Here is a 19,279-nt window from a genome sequence, read left to right as displayed (position 1 = left end):
TATTGAGCCAACGAAGTGAATAATTGGGATTGAAATGATTTTAAGCGTCAGGACGAGTTCAATATGAGGATTATTGGAAAGAAATGGAAGAGATATGATATGATATGATATGATATGATATGATATGATATATGTGAGATGAAGGTAATGTTGTAATGTTATATGAGTATAATAAAGAATGGATGATAGAATATATGTTGCTACGTCGATAAAAGAAGAAAATTACAATTTTTGAAGAGAAAGACTATGATATTTGATGCAATCCAGGATCATTTATGTTCGTGATACTATGATGATATTTCACTGACAGAGAATCCATATTGTATGATAGTGACGTGCTGTGGTAGTTATGTGTTATGGCATGATTAGATCATCACAATGAATCATTTTAGGAAGTGTCGGTCAGTAATTTGATAATTTTTAAGCTAGTATCTCTACCATAAGGTTATATTTTCCTGACTGATAAGCATGGCAAACATCAAATCACATGGACAGGCATTATTTTCCTATCAATAATCCAAGACAGCCTCCATGGCTCAGGCGGTAGCACGTCTGCCTCTCACCGCTGGGTTCCGTGGTTCAAATCCCGGCCACTCCATGTGAAATTTGTGCTGGACAAAGCGGAGGCGGGACAGGATTTTTCTCCGGGTACTTCGGTTTTCCCTGTCATCTTTCATTCCAGCAACACTCTCCACTATCGTTTCATTTCATCTGTCAGTCATTAATCATTGCCCCAGAGGAGTGCCGACAGGCTTCGGAAGCTGGCACAATTCCTATCCTCGCCGCAAGTTACGGGCTTCATTTATTCCATCCCTGACCCAGTCACTGACTGGAAAACAGGGTGTAGGTTTTTCATAAATAATCCCAGGAGGATAGATGATTTCTAGTATCTTCATGAAAGATATCCTCTGCATATTTAGATAAGTGACACAAGGTCATACATTAAAATTCAGACACTCATGTGAGAAATATGGTTAATTAGTTACATTTTATGGTTAATTTGAATCGAAGATTCAAGGCGCATTGTCAATGTGTATATTTCAACTAGTTCATATATTTTCTAGTAGATTGAAACAAGACCAACAAGTCTGTTCAATGTTCCACAAACACATGGCAGTATTTTAAAACCAGAACCAAGAATTTTCTTAAAGTGCCAAGCGTTTCATGTCAATGTGTATATAATTTGTCATTAGGTTTTATTTCAACTGGTTCACATGTTTTCAAATTGATTGTAACAAGACTGACAAGTCTGTTCCGTGTTCTACAAACACAGAACAGTATTTTAAACCCAGGGCCCTGTTTCATAAAACTAACTAATAATATTACCTAATAATATTAGAACTCATAAAAATAATTATTAGTTAAGCAAATTCTGTTTCATAAAGATTTACACATGACTAATAAAATATCTTCACTAATAATATTAGTTCATTAGTCAGCTGATACAAATGGAGGTTAGAATCGGTCTGTTGCATATGTTCTTGGTTTTGGGTTTGTTCCTACCAGTAGGCTAATGCTTGACTACAACCAACTATTAATCCACATGTTCAAAAGGCTCACTTGATATTTTCATTGTGTGACTTCGATACATATAAAAATGGATAAAAGAAGTGAAAATTATGTGAGAGAAGAAAATTTCTTTGCGGAAAGTGATTGAGTTAAAGCGTCAACTATTCGCAGCCTTTTGCACACTATAATTCTCCTTGTTCCTTTTACTTTTTTATTTCATGTGCTCTTAAAAATCTTTGTTGAGATGGACTAGCAACATCTTTGTTTACTACCCCCTCTTGGTGGGGGCGGTAGAATAACAGCCACGGTATCTTCTGCCAAGTCGTAAGAGGCGACTAAAAGGGGTCCCAGTGCTCTCAATTTGGGAGCGTGTGTTGGCGAACATGGGGCACTGAGATGAGTCCTGCCACTGCTTCAACTTACTTGTGCCAGGCTCATTTTCATCTACCCTTCCAACCTCCCTTGTTGTTTTCTGACCCTGACAGTATTAAGTTGCGAGGCTGAGAGAGTCTTTCATTTTCACGCCCTTCGTGCCCTTCTCTTTCTTTGGCCAATACCTTCATTTTTCAAAATGTCAGATCCTTTCCATTTTTCTATCTGATTAGTGTTATTATAGATTATGGTTGCCTAGTTGTGGCCTACTTCCTCTTAAAACAACAATCATCATCAGCATCATCTTGGTTTACTGGTGATAATAAGTCAAGATTTTAAAAGATACTTGGAGTGTCCGAGCAGAACTGCTCTAGAGAAACACAATGATACTGTGTATCACTACCAACCGGTGGAGTGCAATGCGATGTTGCTATTTTAAGGTTATGCTTCATTCCTTGCAGTGGAACGTTCTATTACCTACCAATCCTATCAAGCAAATACTCAAAAGCAATGTAATCTAACCTAAATCTCCCATTATACCGGTATTCATATGTTTGTTACAAGTCAGTACAGGCTGTTCTTGACGTAACATTTTTTGAACGGTGAATACCTACACTCGTTCCTTATTACTATTTGAATCAGAGTCGACCATTTCAGCGATCTTCATGATTTTATGCCAAAATATTAAAATACTGCCGACTTTGGTTTCACTAATAATATGAATTATGAGTCAAAATACACTCATGGAAATAATCCTAATAATATGAGTAACTTTTATTAGTCATGCTGTCTATGAAACAATTTACTAATATTATTAGGAACATCTACTAATAATTTTGATTCATAAACTAATAACTAATATTATTAGCTAATAATTTTATGAAACATAATACTAATATTATTAGTTAATATTATTGGTTTCTTACTAATAATATTAGTGAAAGATGTTTTATGAAACAGGGCCCCGCAGATCCAAGATCTTTCTTGAAGTGACAAGTGTTTCATGTCATTTTGTACATAATTTGTCATGTTTTATCACAACCTATTGATATGTATTTAGGGAATTGCCATTGTGTGTATAATTTTGTCATGATGTTGTATGTCAACCTATTGAGATGTACGTAGGCAATTCCCATGATGATTGTTATCAGATTCCCATCGATTCAATTATCTACAAGAACTGATGATGACTCCAAGAGAATTGAAACCGGTCTTCGCTTAATAAATTTCAAATATTTTACATTGTATTGAATGGTGGAACATCCCTCGAACTCTATTATATTATACCAGTATACTAACAGTCATCATCCTTTAAAAAAATCTAATGCTAAAAGTGTGTACCTCTGTAAATCCTCTAACCTCTAGGTCAGAGATGGCGAGCCTTTTCCAACTAGCGTGCCATTATAAGTACGGTTTATTATTCTCAACTGTTGACTGTGCCACTTGTTATTTTCCTTTAAAAGGAATGGCAGCAACATACAACAACCTCCCCCGCGCGGCTTCCTTTCCAAATTCCCAATTAAGTTTCATAATGTTATTTATTTTATTTATTTACTGATGTATTTGTTTGTTTCTTCTTCTTCTTCTTCTTCTTCTTCTTTTATGACCACATAGGATCACTTTAGTCAGTCCGTCGTTCAGGTCTCTTTGAAGGGATTGTTCGGGCTTTGCGGTCCTCCCAGTACTTCTTCAGACGCTCCGATCTTCGTGCCCTTTCCTCAGTTGAAAATGTGCGTGTTGTTGGTTTGTTTTGTGTAAGGGTAAAGCGGAGGTTTGTATTCTTGAGTTTTGTATTCAATTTTATCTTATTTTTGGTGTCTTCTGTTGTAAGGCCTATTTCCTTCAGATCCTCTCTTACTTGTTTGTTTATTAGATATATCCTCAAAATACATTTGATTGCATGTTCTGTGCTTGTATTTTGTAAATACTGCAAAAAAATATATTTTTAAATATGTAAGTTTTGAGAATGCATATTATTATTTGTAAATAAATAAATAAATAAATAAATAAATAAATAAATAAATAAATAAATAAATAAATAAATAAATAAATAAATAAATAAATAAATAATAAGCTCCTGTTGTAACACACTTTGTCGTTAAATATTATTACCAGGCGAGTTGGCCGTGCAGTTAGGGGTGCACATCTATGAGCTTGCATCCGGGAGATAGTGGGTTCGAGCCCCACTGTCTGCAGCCCTGAAGATGGTTTTCCGTGGTTTCTCATTTTCACACCAGGCAAATGCTGGGGCTGTATCTCAATTAAGGCAACGGCGGTTTCCTTCTCATTCGTAAGCCTTTCCTATTCCATCGTCGCTATGAGACCCATCTGTGTCGGTGCGACGTAAAACAAATTGTAAAAAGATAAATATTATTAGCTATAAAAATCAAAAATACTAATATTGCCTGTGGACTTAACTTCCTTAGCTTCGTTATCCTTCCATGTTGTCGTAGTTCGTATGCTCAACAATTTCACTAATTTCTACCTCATCACATTTCTGCAAGAAAAATAAAAATAAAAAAATAATCAGCTATCTTTGCTTGTAAGGTCACATCCATGCTTTCATCAAAACATACTGCATACATCTGGGAGTTATCCAAATTAGCTTTCAATTGCTCCGAAACTTCTTCACTCATTCTTATTATTCTATCCTTGACAGCACTTCAGCTGGCTGGCATTCCTTTCATTCTATTAATTATTTGTTTTTAGGGAAGTTTTCAAATAATGTGTCGGACATCAATAAGGAAGTTTATTTCAAGAACTCAGCGTCAGAAAGCGGTTTCCCACGCATGCTGTACCATGCAGTGGAACAGATGGAAACAGCCGCACTGATACTATTCCTTGGCCGACAAGAAGATACGAAAGAACTAGTTTGTTTTGAGTAATGTTCGATATTTTGTAACATGAACTCTCTTCTTTCTACATTTGGCATGGAACGAACATTTCAATGATTAGTCTCGAAATGTCGCTACATTAAAAGTGAGGGATACAATTGTTTCCCAACACAGGCAACACACGTTTCTATCAGTCTGAATTCCCTTGTCCACTGTTCTTGAAAAATCCTTTAAGTTTCTGTTCTTTTCGGCACCGGAAACATGTTTGCGCGGTCCATATACAAAACCACCAGAAAACGACACTGTTATCTCATTTGACTTTCGGACCTATCAATGTAGCAGTGCTGCCATTTTGCACGTCACCGAGCTCGATAGCTGCACTCGCTTAAGTGCGGCCAGTATCCCGTATTCGGGAGATAGTAGGTTTGAACCCCACTGTCGGCAGCCCTGAAAACGGTTTTCCGTGGTTTCCCATTTTCACACCAGGAAAATGCCGGGGCTGTACCTTAATTAAGGCCACGGCCGTTTCCTTCCCACTCCTAGCCCTTTCCTGTCCCATCGTCGCCGTAAGACCTATCTGTGTCGGTGCGACGTGAAACAACTAGCAAAAAAAAATTTTTTTAAAAATTTTTGCACGTCCGGGTGGAACTAGTATGTAGATTTTCGATATTTATTTCTTATACGTGTAATACTAACATATATATAAAAACATTATGTTCATGTGGCATGCCACCGTAATCATGTTCACGTGTCACCTAGTGACACGCGTGGCATAGGTTCGCCATCCCTGCTCTAGCAGTATATATCAATTCAGCTGGCTATTCAAATAAACACAGAAAGACTTCTGTTAATTCTCACAAAAAAGATGACTGCCTACCCATGTTGGATCCATGAAAACATTGAGCCTTGACCTTCACGCCTCCCAACTTGTTACCAATGGGACATAAAGGATTAAAATGGGGACGGGGAGGGGTACCTTACCAGGCTGTGTGGCAAAATATAATAGCTTCTCATAGCTTTTTCTCCTGCCATACTGCTGACCCAAATAGCCAGGCCCTTAGTGCACTTGAAACCTGGGATAACCAACTCTCTTCTTATATACATTACTTGGGATGAACAAATACCGTCTCTTGTGCCGTAAACCCAATATCCAATAGCGTAAGATGCTTGGCTATCCTAGAGAAGAACCGCTTTGGGTAAAACGTAAGAAGATCATACTCATCCTCTGAATAACCTTTGGCAGTAACGTATCTTGTAACAGCCTGAAACATTTACAAATATTTACACATGTGGTTAATTAAATATAGTAACAATTTTTAAAACAAGTAACAGACAAATTTTATGAACATACACTCAAAAGAACCAGGAAAGGAAATAGAAATAATAGTCAAGAGAGAATGATGACAACTCCAATACAGTCTTAACGATAGAAAAGTTACTTCCTTGCAGTATTTTCAACTGATTATATCTGACTTCAGAGGGCCAAAATCTTCAGAGCTATCAGACCACACATGGAATGAATCCTCGTGGCATGAACTAGCATTATGAGCCAGGCTTATATGTGCCACTGTAGGTAAAAAAATATAAAATTCAAAGACATTGTTCACCCTAAATTATGGTAAGTTTCATAAAAATATTAGTAGAATTTCAATATGACTGATTTCATGGTCAGAGTGTCATGGTTTGAGATTTACGTGCACTAGTAAGGCAGATTGCAAGACACAAAATGCAACTTCAATTAGCATCAAAGTAATAAATAATATATTAATTTCTGAATCAGACAAGCAGAAACAAATATCACTTAGTGATGGGGTACTGTCATCACCATAATTTAAAATACACAGTACTTTAGAGCAGGGTCTGTCACAGGATCATCTCTCAGCAGCTTGAAGTTAGGGGAACCACACTGATCTGGGAACAGCAGTAAGAGAATGACATGGAGAGACGATCACACCCAAGGCATAGGTAATTCAAATAATAGGTCTCATGAAAGAGATTCAAAAGATTCAAAATAAAAATAAGTACATTATTTACCTAGGATGACTATCAGTTTTGTTTCTCAGTTCCAGAAGCTGATATGATTTTCAAACTCATTCTTATGCCAAATTATATAGTGGTGCTCAGTATTGAACCTTTCTGGCTGAGACATTCATTTAGTTACACAACAAACAACTTGGACCATTGTTGGTGTCAACAGATAGTTATTTTTCCATTGTAGGTAACAAAGAGAAGAAAACATATTGCTTCATCCGATTTTCTTTTCAGTTTGACTAACTCAATCAACTGTGTCCACGGTTAAGGGCAATAAACAGCTTCCTTTAATAACATCGGGCTATCCTTCACTTGTTAAAACCAAAGAAGACCGAGTTCGATAGCTGCATTTGCTTAAGTGCGGCCAGTATCCAGTATTCGGGAGATAGTGGGTTTCAACCCCACTGTCAGCAGCCCTGAAGATGGTTTTCTGTGATTTCCCATCTTCACACCAGGCAAATGCTGGGGCTGTACATTAATTAAGACCACGGAGAAGATTGTTCTTTCCATTATACGGCTGTTGACATGCACATCAGCAACTAAGCAGTTTTATTTGCGTCAACACTGTGATAATCTCTTGTATAAAAGATACAGTTTTTGGATGTATATTTTACATCACCCTTATTCTACACAAGTGCAGTTTTGAATGCAGCTACAAGGAAATAATTTTCAAGTTCCATTAATCTTGTGATCTACTAGTTTTTATTCTGGAATTCCAAATCCACTTGATCATTATCAAGTGTCTAACATTTGGACTTTTGAATGTGTACATAAGTGTATTTTCTGCGTTTATATTTTTAACTCAACCGCTTTTGATTATAATGTCACTACATCCTTCTAATTCCTATTTTTATAATGAATAGCTGAGGATGGCCGCTATGTATGGTCGAAACTAGTACTATTTGAAAGTAAAACTATATATTGATTAGGTGGAAGAATAAACAAAATTTTTAAAAATAATGACACTGGGGCAAACTGCACGTGCACCACAATAGTACAAATCCAGCTGACCACAAACAACAACGGAAGAGTGCCAGTGGGCATGAGGAAAGGAAATGGTGTGGCAGGGGAGCTGTGTGGCCCTGGATGACTGCTTGGAACTTTTTCTCCACTGTTCCCGCTCTTTCTCTCCTTTGCCCAGGCTTATTTTAGGAGAGACAATTAACGTTTTAAATGTGCAACTTCAGGCAAACAACTAAATAATAACACTGGAGATTTATTTATACAGATTCAATAATAATAATAATAATAATAATAATAATAATAATAATAATAATAATAATAATAATAATAATAATAATAATAATAATAATAATAATGTCATTGTTTTTACGTCCCACTAACTACTACGATGGTTTTCGGAGATGCCATACTGGCTAAATAAACCAGGGTTGAATGTCCATGATAAGAGGCGACTAACCCAAAGCACACATGCCACCAATGGCACACAAAACTTTTTACATCAATTTACTGGATGTGTTAGGAGTTAATGATATTCAGGTAAGGGGAGATAATGAGAAAGGGATAGGACATTACAAAGGATTATTAACAGGTGTTAAAAAGCGAAGGGTTAGGACTGTTCATCAGGAATACTATTGGACACAACATAGTTTCTGTTTGGCAAGTAAACGAGTGAGTGATGTGAACAGATTTATCAGCTGGAAGAATTAGACCAAGAATTGTCTATTCACAATGCGAGGGTGCAGATGAGGATGAAGTTAACAAGTTTTATGAAGCACTGAGTGATATTGTCATCAGGGTCAACAGCAAGGATAGGATAGTGCTAACAGGCGATTTCAGTGAGAGAGGTGAAAATAGAACTGAACGATACGGAAAGGTGATGGGTAATTGTGGGGAAGGTACGGTAGCTAATAGGAATGGGAAAGGTTTACTGGACTTTTATGCTAGTATGGGATGAGCTGTTACGAATACATTCTTCAAATATAAGATAATCCACCACCACATGTGCGAGAGTAGGGGCATCATATCCATAATTTACTATATCATAAGAGAGTTTGAATCCAGAGAATTTGTTAGGAATGTGTGGGTATTACAATGATTTTTCGATGATTTAAATTTTTATTTTTGTGTGGCTATTTCTAGCCAAGTGCAGCCCTTGTAAGGCAGACCCTCTGATGAGGGTGGGCGGCATCTGCCATGTATAGGTAACTGCGTGTTATTGTGGTGGAGGATAGTGTTGTGTGGTGTGCGAGTTGCAGGGATGTTGGGAACAGCACAAACACCCAGTCCCCAGGCCATTGGAATTAACCAATGAAGGTTAAAATCCCCAACCTGCTCGGGAATCGAACCCGGGACCCTCTGAACCGAAGGCCAGTACGCTGACCATTCAGCCAACGAGTCGGACATTTTTCGATGATACAGACCACTGTTTGATCTGTAGTGAACTAAGAATCACTAAGCCCAGGAAACAGAGAGTGAAATCTGTCTGCAGAAAAATAAGTATAGAAAATCTCCAGGATGAGGAAATTAGACAGAAGAACATGGATATGATTAGCAAAAAATTCCAAACAATAGACAGTAAGCAAGTTCAGAATACAGAAAGGGAATGGGTGGCATACAGGGGTGCTGTGATAGAAACAGGAAGGGAATGCCTGGAACAACTGTGTGTAAAAATGGGAATAAGTGAACATCTTGGTGGAAGGATGAAGTGAAGGTTGCTTTTAAATGTAGAAAGAAGGTGCATCAGAAATGGCTTCAAACAAGGACAGATGCAGACAGGAAATTATACATAGAAAAAAGAAATGGAGCAAAACAAATAATTGTTGAAACCGAGAAGTCATGGGGAGATTTTAGTAATAACCTCAAAAGGCTAGGTCAAGTGGCACGGAAACCTTTCTGGACAGTAATAAAGTACTGTGGAAAGGGAGGGAAAAAGGAAATGAATAGTATTTTGGATAAATCAGGTGAACTCATAGTAGATCCCAGCAAATCAATGGACAGGTGGATGAAGTAATTTGAAAATCTTCACAATGTAAAAGGAAATATTTCTGTCGGCATCGTGAACAACTGAGCTCATGGGGTGCAGAACAATGATGTTAGTAAAATTACATGTGAGGAAGTGGAAATAATAGTAAATAAACTCCATTATCATAAAGCAAGAGAAACAGATGAAATATGAATTGAAATGGTAAAATATGGTGAGAAGGCAGGGATGAAATGGCTTCACAGAGCAATAAGATTAGAACAGAATGTTAGTATGGAAGCTTCCGATTGGATGAAAGCAGGAATTGCACCTATTTACACTAGTGGGCAAAAAAAGTGGATCACATTAATTTAAGAACAAAAACTGTATTTATTTACCTTAAGCCTTGCATTTTCTTCATGCCCACAACATACTATTATAAAATGAAGTTAACCAGTACTCTGCATACTTCATACTGATCTTGCCTTAGCATCGGGTGTTACTACCTCTGGTGGTGATTACGGCCTCCATCCTTCAGAGCACGCTAGCTAGAAGGTCCTGGATCGTTTCCTGGGGGATGAGCCACCCACTCTTCCAGCAGTAATGCCCGCATTTCATTGGGAGTGTCACAGTTGTGACGCTAGACAGTTCGGCCAAGCACATCCCACATGAGTCCTGTGGGATTGATGTCCGGACTGCGAGCTGACCAGTCGACGGTTCGTATCATGACGTTGCGTAGATATTCCGTCAGGCAGCGTACGGCACGGGGGAGTGCATTATCATGCATCAGGGTGAAATTTTCACCAACTAAGGTAGTATAGGGGTTACATGCTCTGCTAACACCTCTACGATGTAACTGTGTGCATTCAGAGCACCTCCATCGATGAAAAGAATTTCCGTCTGATCCTCAAAGCTAATACTGGCCTATACCATGATGGAGCCACCCCTGAACGTTGACCTCTTGGAGATGTTGCAAGGTGAATATCGCTTCCCACGCCCCCCGCCATTACGTGACCGGAAGCATAATCGTGACTCATCTGTGAGCAGTACTATTGACCACTGTTCCTCTGTCTAATTCCAATGTTGACGCGCAAACTGTAATCGAGCTGTTCTGTGCTGGTGGACCAGTTGCAGGTCTTCTTGAGGTTAAATTGGCTTCTCGGAGTCTTTGTCTGACAGTCCTCCCAGTCAAAGTGACATTTCTTACTGCCTTGAGTCAATTCCTGGCTTAAACGGCGGTAGTTTGACGTTCTCTCAAGACTTGGGAGATCAGAAACCTACTATCCCTAGCAGATATAGACCTCTGACGGCCTGATCCAGGTCGTCATCGAGTTTACAAAATCAAATCATCTTAGATCACTCTGGACGCTTCCATATGATGCACCAATGGCTTTAGTCGCACAATGAATGCGGCATCCATCATCCATTAACGCCACTGCTCTTGCAACGTCTTCTGGGGAAAGAAGCATGCTTGTCAAATGAGAAAGAGAAACTGAAGGAAAAACGTTCATTTGTAAGAGTGATTGTGTCACGCACTGATAATCCATCAACAGCTTCCGCCCCAGTACTGTAAAATTTCAAAGGTGTTATTACTAGTCGATGCAATAAAACTGTCTAGCACTTGGGGGTGAAAAGTGGCTCCTTAAGTTTATTTATGATCTATAAACATATTTGTCTCCAAAACTGAAGAATACACATTATAAACGGCCTTAATGTAAAAATAATGTAATTAATAGAACAATTCCTCTAATAATTGGTGTTTAACAATTATAATTCCATTACTATACAGTGATCCACTTGTTTTGTCCGCCAGTGGATGAATAAGGGAATAGGAAGGATTGCAAGTTCTATCGAGGTATTTCATTGATCAGTACACCAGGCAAAGTATTCATAGGCATTTTGGAAAGAAGGGTGCGATCATTGGTTGAGACTAATTTGGACAAAAACCAGTGCGGTTTCAGACCACAGAGGGGCTGTCAGGATCAGATTCTCAGTATGCGCCAGGCAACAGAAAAATGCTACAAGAGGAATAGACAGTTATATTCATGTTTTGTAGTTCTAGGGAAGGCAAATGACAGAGTACCGAGGGAAAAGATGTTTGCCATACTGAGGGATTATGGGATAAAGTGTAATGAACCAAACTTTTGTTTGCTTGTTTATTTATTTTTTAGTATGAATGTGTTCTTATACATACATACATACATACATACATACATACATACATACATACATACATACATACATACATACATACATAATCATTATAGACTGTTATGCCTTTCAGCGTTCAGTCTGCAAGCCTCTGAGAATTTACTAAACGTCGCCACAATCTTCGATTTGCAACTAGTGTTGTGGCCTCATTTAGTTCTATACCTCTTATCTTTAAATCGTTAGAAACCGAGTCTAACCATCGTCGTCTTGGTCTACCTCTACTTCTCTTACCCTCCATAACAGAGTCCATTATTCTCCTAGGTAACCTATCCTCCTCCATTCACCTCACATGACCCCACCACTGAAGCCGGTTTATGCATACAGCTTCATCCATCGAGTTCATTCCTCAATTAGCCTTTACCTCCTCATTCCGAGTACCCTCCTGCCATTGTTCCCACCTGTTTGTACCAGCAATCATTCTTGCTACTTTCATGTCTGTTACTTCTAACTTATGAATAAGATATCCTGAGTCCACCCAGCTTTCGCTCCCGTAAAGCAAAGTTGGTCTGAAAACAGACCGATGTAAAGATAGTTTCGTCTGGGAGCTGACTTCCTTCTTACAGAATACTGCTGATCGCAACTGCGAGCTCACTGCATTAGCTTTACTACACCTTGATTCAATCTCACTTACTATATTACCATCCTGGGAGAACACACAACCTAAATACTTGAAATTATCGACCTGTTCTAGCTTTGTATCACCAATCTGACATTCAATTCTGTTGAATTTCTTACCTACTGACATCAATTTAGTCTTCGAGAGGCTAATTTTCATACCATACTCATTGCACCTATTTTCAAGTTCCAAGATATTAGACTGCAGGCTTTCGGCACAGTCTGCCATTAAGACCAAGTCGTCAGCATAGGCCAAACTGCTTACTACATTTCCACCTAACTGAATCCCTCCCTGCCATTTTATACCTTTCAGCAGATGATCCATGTAAACTACGAACAGCAAAGGTGAAAGATTACAGCCTTGTCTACCTCCTGTAAGTACCCTGAACCAAGAACTCATTCTACCATCAATTCTCACTGAAGCCCAATTGTCAACATAAATGCCTTTGATTGATTTTAATAATCTACCTTTAATTCCATAGTTCCCCAGTATAGTGAACATCTTTTCCCTCGGTACCCTGTCATATGCTTTCTCTAGATCTACGAAACATAAACACAACTGCCTATTCCTCTTGTAGCGTTTTTCAATTACCTGGCGCATACTGAAAATCTGATCCTGACAGCCTCTCTGTGGTCTGAAACCACACTGGTTTTCATCCAACTTCCTCTCAACGACTGATCGCACCCTCCCTTTAACGATGCCAGTGAATACTTTGCCTGGTTTACTAATCAATGAGATACCTCGATAGTTGTTGCAATCCTTCCTGTTCCCTTGCTTATAGATAGGTGCAATTGCTTTTGTCCAATCTGAAGGTACCTTACCAACACTCCACGCTAATTTTACTACACTATGAAGCCATTTCGTCCCTGCCTTCCCACTGTACTTCACCATTTCAGGTCTAATTTCATCTATTCCTGCTGCCTTATGACAATGGAGTTTATTTACTATTCTTTCCACTTCCTCAAGCATAATTTCACCAACATCCTTTTCCTCCTCCCCATGAGCTTGTCTGTTTGCAACACCACCAGGATGATTTCCTTTTACATTGAGAAGATGTTCAAAATATTCCCTCCACCTCTCCAGTGATTCCCTGGGATCTATTATGAGTTCACCTGAATTACTCAAAACACTGTTCATTTCCATTTTCCCTCCCTTCCTAAGATTATTTATTACTGTCCAGAAAGGTTTCCCTGCTGCTTGACCTAGCCTTTCCAGGTTATTACCAAAATCTTCCCATGACTTCTTTTTGGATTCAACAACTATTTGTTTCGCTCTGTTTCTTTCATCTACGTAGAAATCCCTGTCTGCCTTGGCCCTTGTTTGGAGCCATTTATGATAAGCCTTCTTTTTACGTTTACAGGCTGCTCTCACTTCATCATTCCACCAAGATGTTCGCCTTTTCCCGTCTTTACACACAGTTGTTCCTAGGCATTCCCTTGCTGTTTCTATTACAGCATCCCTATATGTTAACTTTTATGCCGATAATATACGTATGTTCTCCAAGGCCCCGTATTATGGCAATGATGTCGCACTTGTGGTCTGTGTCATATTTAAAGGAAGAATCCTTGGATTCTTTGGAGAATTTATGTATTCCATGATAGTTGTATAAGATAGATTTTGAACATTTCTTTCTTGGACTGTAATCTCAAATTACTATACTTGGAGGCAGTACTTATGGAAAAAGGGAAAAACTGTATCATTAGCGCAGAAAGCAAAACTGTAATTTTCTTTTATCGTTATTGTTATCAGTATGAATCTGGTTACAGGAACCCAGCGTAATGGAGATGATCCTATCATCAATGTTCTATGTTATAAAGATGGTATACTCTAATATTTCTGTATCTCTACAGGTATTTTCTTTTGGTATTTTTGATTTATTTCTCCATCATTTTGTTCATTGCTGTCTCTGAGCAGTGTTTGGATAAATAATAATGTTTTCAACATACTGATTTTATTGGTTTTACGTCCCACTAACTATTATGGTTTTCGGGGATGCCAAGGTGCCGGAATTTTGTCTCACAGGAGATCGTTTACGTGCCAGTAAACCTACTGGCATCAGGCAGATATATTTGAGCACCTTCAAATAACACCAGGATCGAACCTGCCAGTTTCAGCTCAGAAGGGCAGCACTTACAGGGGGAATCTGTCAAGTGTAAGAACCTAATTTCCCAGAAATTTTGCTCCGTGGAAGAGGGGTCAAAATAAGTGAACACGTTTCGGCTTATCCTTAGACACTGGACTGTTTCAGAGAAAATTATTGTTGAATGTTCCAACTTGCTTTATGTGCTTATTCGCGCGTAGCAAGTTAAACTGATGCAGTGGCACAGTGACTTTACTTAGAAAAATAAAAAGTTTTAAGCCCACCTAATCAATACATTAATTTGAGGTAATTAGCATTAACTCATCCAAAGGTTTTTGGAGTAGTTTTGATCAATGTAATGATCATCTTCAACAAATCAAAAGAGAGAAAAACAACCAACAATGACAGACAGCTACAGTAGCATAGCCACGATCAGCCGATGGTTTTTCTTTTATTGTTACAAAATGATGGTAGAACACAATGAAGCTGCATGCAGTAACACCCCTCACCTGGCTATGCCCCTGCATAGCTATCTAAAAACAGAACTGTCAAAAGTCCATTTAAAAAAAGTCAAGTAGGACAGTGAAAGTCCTAAAAGAGAACGATACAATGAGCAAGTGAATATGTACAAACAATAGGTTAATGATTCTAAAAGTTGTGTATACAGTCCACAATATTGTATGTTGACTTAAAATCTTGATGTCTAATTAAAATAAGTGAACATCTAGACTGTTGTTTTATCACTGAATGTATAAAAGTAAGATTTGTTAGTCTGGCTAACACTAGTTTATTGTACAAGGCTTCTGTGTATAGGTGTAGTCTTTATTTTTAACCAAGGTTGTAATGACGTGAAAATTAATGCGGAACGAGGATTGTTAAGTCTGAAAGAGATATCCTAGTTTTTTAGTGGAAAGCTGAAGCCATATCGGTCAACCCGCTGAACGATGTATGGATGCTGAAAAAGAAGAAAGCTAATGTAACTGGCTTACCCCTTGACGTTCTAGTGGGAGTGCAGCAGTTAACAGCTGGTAGTGTTGTGAGAGCTTGGTTGAGGTTTTGACTCAAGGCGATAGGGGGAAGTGGTAAAGGGAGGAGGAGGAGGGGGGAAGGAGGGGAAAGCGAGTGGAGAGAGGGGTGGTGGAATTTGTATGAGAGATTACTAATGTGATGCTTGTTGAATTTCTTATCACAATATTTGGTGACTGTGGAGATTATAGACTCAAAAAGAATATGACTATTTTTTTGATATTTCATTAATATTAAAGGTAGGATTAATAAACTGATCAAAAGATATGAATCACTTTTCAGTAAAGTTAAGGAGGGAGCCTTTCTGACTGAAGCTAATTATGTTTAAATCCTGTTGAATATTGGTGAAATGATTATTAAAATCTCTGACATGTTGACCCACAGCAGAAAACTTATGTTTTATTGCACTGACATGTTTGAGATCACGTACATTAAAATTCTTCCCAATCTGACCTACATTGGTGGTTTTGCAGTCAAAGCATTCTAGTCTAGATATACCCGAACATCCAAATTTGTTGGATGTATTTATGGAGTTGGAATCATGGAAAAAGCAAAAATTGTTGTTAATGGTTCTAAATACTACCTGAATGTTATATTTCTTAAAAGTATGAGTAACGTTTAATGGCTCAGAATAAAAAAATTGTATATGCGTATATGCAAATGCGTGTTCTGAATGGTTTTTTTTTTTTTTTTCCTATTTGCTTTACATCACACCGACACAGATAGGTCTTATGGCGACGATGGGATAGGAAAGGCCTAGAAATGGAAAGGAAGCAGCCGTGGCCTTAATTAAGGTACAGCCCCAGCATTTGCCTGGTGTGAAAATGGGAAACCATGGAAAACCATCTTCAGGGCTGCCAACAGTGGGGTTCGAACCCACTATCTCCCGATTACTGGATACTGGCCTCACTTAAGCGACTGCAGCTATCGAGCTCGGTGTTCTGAATGTTACAGCATATTTTGAATGTTAGTGCATATTTAGATATATTTTTCTCTTATGTGTAATCGATTACCTCAAATTTCTCATCGAAATGAAAAATCTAATGAACTCTATATACAATGCTGTACATCGCTTGGCAACATGAGAAACCTTTCATGATCAAGGAAAGTGCTTTCCACAACAGCTATTTCCTTCTTTCGGACATTCAATCCATAAGCAACTATATAGTGGAATCAGGCAGTCTTTGCCAGAAGCAGTCAGTGTCAGTGTACAAGTATTGCCCTGTTACATCCGTCGACGTCGAACGATCATTTTAAGAGTATAAATAAATTCTGTCCGACAACAGAAAGTCACTGACCCCTCAAAACACTGAAACTCTGTTAATAATCTACAGCCATGCATCATTTTGCAAGGAATTCATTTCTGTGTTTCAGAGACTGTAAAGAGAGAGGTACTATGTTTAAGTGCATATATGTGCATGCATATATTTGGAGTTTTTAGTGCATATGAATCCGGGCCCTACTAATGTAATGTAAAAGTGGCTAACTTCTGTTGTGGCTTTGATTTAGATTTGAGTTTGGTTTTATTAATGAGGCTGTTTATGTAGGAGACTGAAATCATTACTTAGAGCTATATTATGGATTATATTTAATTCTGTATTAAGATCGGACTGAGACATGGGAATGTTGAATTCTCTATTAATCATAATGTGGTACGTTGCTTTCTTATGAGAACTGGGGTGTGCGGAGTCTGCCTTTGTGGTGATGGAAGTCTGCGTAGATTTTCTAAATATTTTGAAAATGAGACAGTAGTCATTTCTAGATACTGTAAGATCCAAGAAACTGATAGATAGCACCACAAGGACACCGTCGGCATATCTCAGCCAACATACAATGTTTTTTATGTTATTAATACTTGTATAAACTCTAAAATATTTATGAACTTTTCTATTACAACAATGCCTAAACTACTGCGCTGTCTTAAACTGTTGACAATATTGTTTCTTTAATAGGAATACTTGGATACATGTTAGTTATGTCAAAAGAGGCTGGGGTATGGTGTGAAGCAATTTTGAGATTTTTCATGATCTTCCAAAGATGGATAGAACTTTTGATTGACTAGTCAGCAAGAAATTTATAATGGTCACTTAAAAATTGTTGAACGAATTTTGAAAGTTGGACTGAGTCTACAGTTAATTATGGGTCTCATCGGAACATTGGCCTAGTGGCTCTTGGGAGAGCTCTAGCTTTTAGAAGTTTTTCATAAGAATTCATTTCTGTGTTTCAGAGACTGTAAAGAGAGAGGTACTATGTTTAAGGATTTGTTTTAGATCTCTTTGAAGCTTAGTGGTGGGCTCTCTTAACTTTTTTGAATAATGTACCTGAAAAAAATTCTTCTGTTTTTATAATATAGACTGATTTTTTAAGGATCATGGGTGTATTACCTTTATCAGCTTTAGTTATGATTAAGTTATTCGTTTCATATTTGGGAGATAGTAGGTTCGAACCCCACTGTCGGCAGCCCTGAAAATGGTTTTCCATGGTTTCCCATTTTCACACCAGGCAAATGCTGGGGCTGTACCTTCATTAAGGGCATGGCCGCTTCCTTCCCACTCCTAGCCCTTCCTTGTCCCATCGTCGCCATAAGACCTATCTGTGTCGGTGCGACGTAAAGCAACTAGTTATTAGTTTCAATTTTCGTCTTTAGTTGGTGGAGTTGTTTTTGTTCGGCAATGCTGTTCTGTGTTTTTAGACTATAGATAAAAGTAAGGAGTGTCTTATTTCAAACCTAAATTCTTGTTGTTCAAGGGAGAGATTTTTGATGGCCAATTCTGTTTTAGTTACTGTTATCATAAGGTTATTAAAAAGGGAAGTGTTAGCCCAATTATGGTATGTTTAGGGCCCTTACCTAATATGCTGAGTTTGGCTTCATTAAATCTTGTTTCAGACAAATTCTTGACTGGAGGGTGAAAACTATTAGGATCATTTTGCAAGGTCGATGGATTAAGGTTTGTTCTATTATGTTGAGATCTGGACGTCAAGTAGGGATGATGTAAAAATGCTAGTGTTGAACTGTAGAAGTATTGTAAAGAAAGGAATAGAATTAAGTTATTTAATAGATATATACTTATCAGATATTGTGACAGGAGTTGAATCATGGCTGAGAAATGATATAATGGATGCACAAATTTTCTCACAGAACAGGAGTGTTTATCGTAGAGAATGGAATGGTAGGAGGGGGAGTATTCATTCTGGTGAAAGAAGAATTTGTAAGTTATGAAAAGTTATAGATGACAAACATGAAATTCCAGGTGTAAGCCTCATCTCTGAAGATAATAGGTAACTTGATGTTTTTGGAGTGTACAGACCTAGAAAAGGTGACGCAGATGCCGATTCGGAATTATTTGGTAAGATAATCAGCTATGTGGCGAACGGTGTGGAGTGGAACGTCATTGTAGCAGGTGACCTCAATTTACCAAATATCATTTGGGAAGGTAATATGAATGACAGAAAGCATGACCAACAAATGGCAAAGAGGTTAATCTGGAAAGAAGAGCTGTATCAGAAAACGATGCAACCAAATAGAGAAAAATATTCTGGATGTGGTGCTGGTAAAACCAGATGAGCTCTCTAGAGAAACTGAAGTAATAGATGGTATCAGTGATCACAAATCTGTTTTTGTCACAGTTAAAAATAAATGAGATAGAAAGTAAGACTATTAGGGAGTACCATATGGC

At 38.0% G+C, this 19,279-nt stretch overlaps 1 protein-coding gene across 2 annotated transcripts in view; it reads right to left on the bottom strand.

The window, feature by feature from the left end:
* Positions 1-3,874: 3,874 nt before the first annotated feature.
* Positions 3,875-19,279, bottom strand: part of LOC136863060 (UBX domain-containing protein 7) — a 463,333-nt gene continuing 447,928 nt past the window's right edge. For both annotated transcript variants that reach the window (XM_067139389.2, XM_067139390.2), the window contains one exon: positions 3,875-5,977. In XM_067139389.2, the coding sequence (XP_066995490.1) occupies positions 5,819-5,977 (159 nt within the window). In that variant the 3' untranslated portion in view covers positions 3,875-5,818. The remainder of the gene's footprint in view (positions 5,978-19,279) is intronic.

The sequence above is a fragment of the Anabrus simplex genome, chromosome 2, assembly GCF_040414725.1.
Source record: "Anabrus simplex isolate iqAnaSimp1 chromosome 2, ASM4041472v1, whole genome shotgun sequence".
Taxonomy (NCBI): domain Eukaryota; kingdom Metazoa; phylum Arthropoda; class Insecta; order Orthoptera; family Tettigoniidae; genus Anabrus; species Anabrus simplex.
Note: the sequence above shows the minus strand (reverse complement) of the source record. Positions and strands in the feature narration are given on the sequence as shown.